The sequence below is a fragment of the Morone saxatilis genome, unplaced genomic scaffold (genome assembly GCF_004916995.1).
Source record: "Morone saxatilis isolate NCDOM2014 unplaced genomic scaffold, NCSU_SB_2.0 Contig15, whole genome shotgun sequence".
Classification (NCBI taxonomy): domain Eukaryota; kingdom Metazoa; phylum Chordata; class Actinopteri; family Moronidae; genus Morone; species Morone saxatilis.
In genome coordinates this window covers 1,386,193-1,392,996 of record NW_023339707.1, presented here as the reverse complement: position 1 = coordinate 1,392,996, position 6,804 = coordinate 1,386,193, and the positions used below count along the sequence as shown (strand labels likewise).

Genomic DNA, 6,804 nt, shown 5'->3' with positions numbered 1-6,804 from the left:
GTTATGAATTGGCGCTATACAATTTTGTCTAGCCTAGCTTAGATGCCCATTCAATAGACATTTTTCAAGGCATGACATGAAATAGTAGGGCAAACAGGTGTTACCAATGATACTAATAAAGCTCCCGTTCCATTTAGAGTAGCAGAGCCTTTCCAGTGGGCCAACATGCACAATAGCAGCACTCTGACCCTGACTGTTTGACCTGAATAGAACTGAACTTTAATTAGTATCATTAGTAACACCTGTGTTTACCCTACTATTGAATGCCAAAATGGCTGCTGGGAAAAAGACATACACAGACTACAGTATCTCATTTGATCAGATAATTACTAAAAACATTAGTAACAACCAATATCGCTGTTATACACTTTCATAATCAGCCTTAACACAAACCCTCTTTTCTGAACTTCACTGTTTCTGTAGTTGCTACTGTCTGCCTTTATAAGGCAATATAGTAAGCCTTAAAAAGTAAAGTGCTCAGCTATTTTTAGTGTTTCTATCTAAATGTGAAGGTCATTCTTCTCATTAGTAATACTGATGTACAGAGTAAGCATGGAGGTCATGCTAAGTGTCTATCCACAGAAGTTTCCAGTGAGTGGGAAATGTGTACATTACTGGAGAGTGCAGCCAACGCCCTTCCTGGAAAGCTGTAACTCCTTATTAGGCCTGAATCACTGTCTACCTCCAGAGGCCGCTGCAGGAGAGGGGATCTCACTGAAAGTCTCCATAAAGCTCTTTATGCAGAGCTGTGAACCACAGGGCTACTTTTTTCATGAAGCCATTTTATTATTAACACTAACTTGATTCTTAGTTAAGTCTAAATGCTGCTCAGGCAACCACAGAAAGAAACCATTTAGTAAAATACATTTTAAGAAGGGTACAGGGACGCTGGAAGTCAGTTAGAGGTGGAGATGCTGAGAGAAACTCTATTTAACATCATACTTAATGCTAAATGCATAACATTCATATGGTTTTGCATTAATTTGAATGGCCAGGACAATTTACACAAATTGTATTGTGTTTAACTGATGAAACGGATAAACAAACAAATACAAGTGTGTACATGTAAATCCCAGTCAAAAAGGAGAAAATCATCTTATGTTTAAACGATTTTATGATCGAATGGTTTTCATTATGCCAGATTTTAGGGGGTGTGCAGCCCCCTCAGCACCGCCACTTCCAGCGAGATTTCAAGTAAGATGTCAATGAATGGGGATCATCACCATTGTTCATATTAGTAGTAGCAGGCTAATAATATTAAATTAATTTTCCAACTTTATTTTGTTTGGACACATGCAGAACCATAAAGGATAAAAAAACAAACAAATGCCTTCAAAAACAGGTCTTCAGGGTATTGTAGATCATCACAGCCCTTTTTATGATAAAGTAGAGTTTCAAAGTAAAAGTGCTCTGTTATCATCCTTGAACTGTTTTTTTTTTTAATTTAAGAATCATCAATCATAAAACAGTTTTCATGAAACACTTACACAATAAACGTCAATGACAAAATGCAATGGGTTCAGGAATGTCATTGTTGTATTTCCTTAGAAATTGTTTTGTTGGATAAAATGAATGTGGCAGTGAGCCAGCGAAAACGTGGAGGTATAACATTAAACACTACATTATGCTATAATGCAGATAGGCCTACCACAGTTCTTTAATAATTCAGTGTATAAGTGAGCAAATGGCCTTCTGTAAGCAAGTGTTTTAGCAAGAGAATGAATGTTTAAGCCCATTGAGTATGCTAGTAGGCTGGTACAGTAGTAGTAGTACAGTAGGAGTGCCAAGTTAGGACGGCCACATTTCTCCAGGAGTTCCACCCACTCTGCAGCAGTAGCTTCCTGCTTTCAGTCACATTTCCAAACACAAACTGTTGGTCTTATCCGGAGGTAAGTGAAATAATTCCAACTTTAAAGCACAATGTCGGCCGCTTCCTCTTTTAAACGCTTGCGTTTGTTGCTCGCGCGATTACAGTGTGTCTGTGCTCTGCCGCGCGGACGTTTTCACGAGGCATTATGGATAGAGCAGTGAAAGTGTTGCAACATGTAACAAACATGGAGTTATACGTCAAATGATTTACTTTGATTTGAAAATGTTACTATTAACCGACCACTGCAGAGCTTTGTCTTAAAGTTTCCTGCTTTCCTGCTGGAAAAAGCCTGGTGGGCAACTTAAGAGTATCTATCTATCTATCTATCCTGCAGATGTCTTTGAGTGAGAAAAGTGTTGAGGAGATCAGCGAGTTGCTTGCTGAGTATGGCATCAAACATGGACCCATAGTAGGTAAGAAAAGTACCCACATTAATTATGTAATTAAACGGGGTTCACAACTATGGAAGCCCATTTCCGGGGAAAGAAAGATTCAGTAAGTCATTAATGACTTAGTATCAGAATCAGAATTTGATTTATTGCCAGGAAGGTTTTTACACATACGAGGAATCTGGGGGCGGGTCCAAAAACAGGATCCTGATCCCTACTGATTTGAAATCCATCCATCCTCGGGCTGCACAATGAATGGAAATATTACTGAAATCGCAATATGGCTCAGTGTGCAATATCACAGAAGCTGCAATGTGTTTGATAAAGGTAAAATATGTGACAAACAGCATTATAATGAAGTACTGTAGTGCTGCAGAGATACTCTGAACTACAAATCTTGTTCTTTCAAAAAAATCACAATGTGGGTGCCGTAATGCTCACCTGGTGGAGCTAGCGCTCCATGTGCCAGGGCTGAGTCCTTGCTGCAGCAGCCATGGAATCGAATCTGACCTTTGGTCCTTTGCTGCATGTTATCCCACCCCCAGCAGTTAATATTAAGTAATGGTTACCATGTTTTGAATTTGCTCTAGTGATGACCGATATGGGGTTTTTTAAAGGCCGATATATAATGCCGATATTAAAACAGAGAAAAGTCATTTATAACGCTGCTATTCCATTTTGTTTTCTCATTCAATTTTTTTCGATAATGAATCAAACAGAACTATACATTTGTTTATGCCGTAGATTTCAGAATGTGACTGTATTTAAGGTTGTGTGAGGTACAGTATTTCAGAAGCCACGTCATCAACTGCATTATTATAACATAATATTTATACATGATACTAGCCAGTAACGGTTTCAGATTAGATTTGCAGTTATTTAGAATGGGAGAAAAGTGTTCACAGCAGGATGGATGCGAGTTACAGTACAGACCTACCACCTTCCCAAAACTCACAAAGGGGAGTGCTAACATCAGTCCACAGCAGCCACACTGACAGCCTGCCTGCAGATGTGTCTGCCTGCAGATGTGTGTCTGTGTCTGAAGACATTTTTTGTTCATCATCCTCGTGAGCCAGACATCAGCTGACCGATTAATCAGTCTATCTGTAAATTGCTTTACTAGTTCTGCATTTGTCTATACTTGGGCTTCCCCAACTGAGTATTCATTAGTTTTAACCTTTATATTAGGAGGCAATACGCCTTAATAAGATGGAATAGAATGAGATAAATACAATCCAACCTCTAACCCATAGAGATCTTCATAATACACCAATTAATTTTAACATTTAACAGGATCAAACCCAAATTCCCCCTTACACTTACACAATGCAGACAAGTCATGTTTTGTATAATTGTTTGTTTACTGTGGTTAGGTTATGAAAGCACTGTTAATGTGTTTGTGTGAACACAGACTCTACTAGAAAGCTGTATGAAAAGAAGCTTGAAAAGGCCATGGAGGCCACTCCACTGCAAGCCTCGTCTGATAAGACCTACTACAGAGAGGAAGGTAGGCTGTGTGTCACCTGGGGGATTGTTCATGTGTGGGTCTATAAATGTGTGCAAATGGCAGTTTATTTTCTAGTGTCATCTTCTTTATTGTGTCACCCATAGTTTTTTGAATGTTGAAATCTCAGCCTGCATGCTCCTAAGCATCAAACATCACAAATAATAGAAGAGCTGATCTTATGGGACATTGTTGTAAAACATCAATTATATTTTTCAGACATGTATTTAAACACACGCTTTAACACCGGGAGCTGTCCTTGTAAAACAAGCCATCAGCTGTTTGGCCTCTGTGAACCTGTTATTATTTCTGCCATCTTATCATATTCTCAGACACAAATGCAATAGGTGCAGTAAATGTTTAAATTAATGAGAAGTGTGATAATGTGTTTGTTTACAGAGGAGGAAGTCACCTACATCACATACCAGAGTCCTGTGAGTCCGGATTGTCGGCTTATTTCTGTTTGTGCCAAGTGTTTGTGCCTGCTCTGTGACTGTAAATAATCTCACAAACTATCCTTCTTTCATTTTCACAGGTTAGACATGAGCCTTATGGGGATGTGTGAGTACAGTCTTCACACACACACACACACACACACACACACACACAAGGTATGTTGATGCAAGATAATGCCCTAATTAACCTGTGAGGGGGCAAAAATATGTGGCTGGGCCTGTATTAAAGGGTAACTTTGCTTAAGGTAATATTACTTTTTGGTTGCTTTGAACACAGCAATATGACAATCTGAGCCTGTCAGTGGCAGAAACAACAACTTTTAGTGGACATACTTTGATGGTTTGCCTAGCTTTGGCTCAACATACCCACATACCTTATACCCTATGGGGTATTAAGCCATTTTGTTGTTTTGCTTATTACTTTGCAAGGGGTACAATGGGATAAGGTTTCATCTCAGTACCTGCTTGTACTATTCACTCTCCCTCTTCCTGCCTCATGGATCTGTGACTTTGTTAACTGGAGACTTTCAGCAAAAACAAACAACAGTTAGCAATTAGTTAACATATTTGGCTGAATGTAATCAGTTAACAGAGTCACTTGTTACTGTACTAGTACTGCTGGTGTTTGCAGAGCAAGTGATGCAGAGGCTACGTGACTTTGTCCTGTGTGGAATTGTAATGCTGGGCTGTGAACTGAGAGTGATACTGAGTAGCACTATGTTTCAGTCTCTTCAGCCTGGTTGCTCTGGGACTCTTTCCTGTCTTAAACAAATACTGAACATGATGTAATGATGTGGGGTCACATGCGGCTGTGGTGGTGGCTTGCCATCCCCTGTAGCTGGCCTGTCAATAGCGCGGATTTTTTCATTACTTTGGTTATCGTGACAGTGCTATGTGCGCCCCATAAGGATTACGTTGCAGGCCTCTCGTTCAGACAGAAAAACATACGAAAATATGGTCCAGGGTGTAAAAAACCCACAGTTACCCTTTAACCCATCCACTTCCCGCCCTTTATGTATATCAACCCTGTCACCTCCAAGTTCCAGTTCAGTACAGTGCACACAGAGACCCAGTAAACAACCAGTACCCCTAAGCATTCTAACATCAGCATGTTAATATGCTTATAGTGACAATGTTGACATGTTTAGGTTAGCATAATATTTACCATCTTTACCATTTTAGTTTAGTGTGTTAGCATGCTTTAATTAGCGTTAAACACAAAGCTAAAGGCTGATGGGAATTCTTACTGTTAGATTTCATGGCAATCCATCCAGTAGTTGCTGAGATATTTCTGTCTGGATCCAAGAGGTGGACCAACCACTGCCATCGCTAGCGCCTGCTGCTAGCATGGATTTAATTTAAATTCAAATTGATTTTAGAAAACACTTTAAACTAGTTGATTTGCAATATTCTTACTGCAACTGCAATTTTTTCCACTTTCTGCTAAATGTGACTATGCATAGCTGTCAGATAACTGTAGTTTAGTCAGACAACTCACATTTAAAATATTTACTACAGCAGTATAACATATTTAGATTTTGGCATCTAGCCTCCGACCCTCATCCATTCCCTGCAGATATGTTTACATAGAGATATTGGGGAAGTGATGAGCAAATACCTCAACCCTTAGCCGGGAGGCCTACAGGTGGATGCGGGGGCGGTGGTGGGGCTACAGAGCAGCAGCAAAATAGCTAACGGAGTAGCCAGCGATGTGATGCAGGAAAACAGCGACAATTGGACAGAGCAGAGGGAGAGCTAGGAAATTGTGCAGTTTAATAGACCCACCAGATTTGGAAGGGGTGCGCTTTGGTTTAGTGATTATTGAGTGAGGCCATGTGTGTGGTGTAGCAGCGCAGCTTTAGGTTGACTGCCTGAACTAGCTTCCCCAGGCCTTGCTCCATTGCATAAAAAAGAACAAATTTCCCTCCTATTAATGTGAGTAGTAGTGGAGTAGCATACAATGAAATACGCAAGTAAAGTGCAAGTGCCGCTTATATAGTTGACAGCAGTTTTATAAAATGCCTTGACTATAATGACTACATTTCTAGATTGGACATTTAAATTTTCCTCCATTCAGGCTGAAACGAAGAGGCAACGCTGAGCCAGAAGAAAGACGAGGAATCAGACCAAGATCAGAGTGAGTCTTGCAGTGTGTAAACTTACGGTGTCTTTGGAGCAAATTTGAGTTTATCACCTTGAGCTAAATGATCGCCTTCCCCTCCTGTGTGCTTCGGCCCCTATCCAGGTCGCTTACAAAACAGCCAATCCACAGCGCAAGCAGAATCCAGGAACAGCCAGAAAGGGCTGGAGGCAGCATGTGGAAAGCGATTCGACTGCTTGCGTGCTGTTAGCTGTGTTAGCAGCCGTCCTCCGTACTATGCCTACTGTCGTGTGATTAACAATGAAGATCCTTTTGGGATTCAATGATCTGATTTGTTTGTAGGATGTCAGGGGTTATTTTTCCGATTCCCATTGAAGGCATTTCTCGTCCATTAAAATGTTATTAGTGGAGAGTGGCATTATTCCAGTACACAGTTTGATTCCATAAAGTTTTTTTAGTGTCACTAAATCTTCAGAATGACCTGG

General features: G+C 40.3%; 1 protein-coding gene across 1 annotated transcript; it reads left to right on the top strand.

The window, feature by feature from the left end:
• Positions 1-1,750: 1,750 nt before the first annotated feature.
• On the top strand, positions 1,751-6,645 carry emd (emerin (Emery-Dreifuss muscular dystrophy)). The gene is given in 9 exon segments (XM_035657456.1): positions 1,751-1,889; positions 2,205-2,283; positions 3,671-3,766; positions 4,163-4,197; positions 4,299-4,324; positions 6,296-6,355; positions 6,458-6,557; positions 6,560-6,589; positions 6,592-6,645. Coding segments are annotated over 8 exon segments (480 nt in total). The 5' UTR covers positions 1,751-1,889.
• The last annotated feature ends 159 nt before the right edge of the window (positions 6,646-6,804 follow it).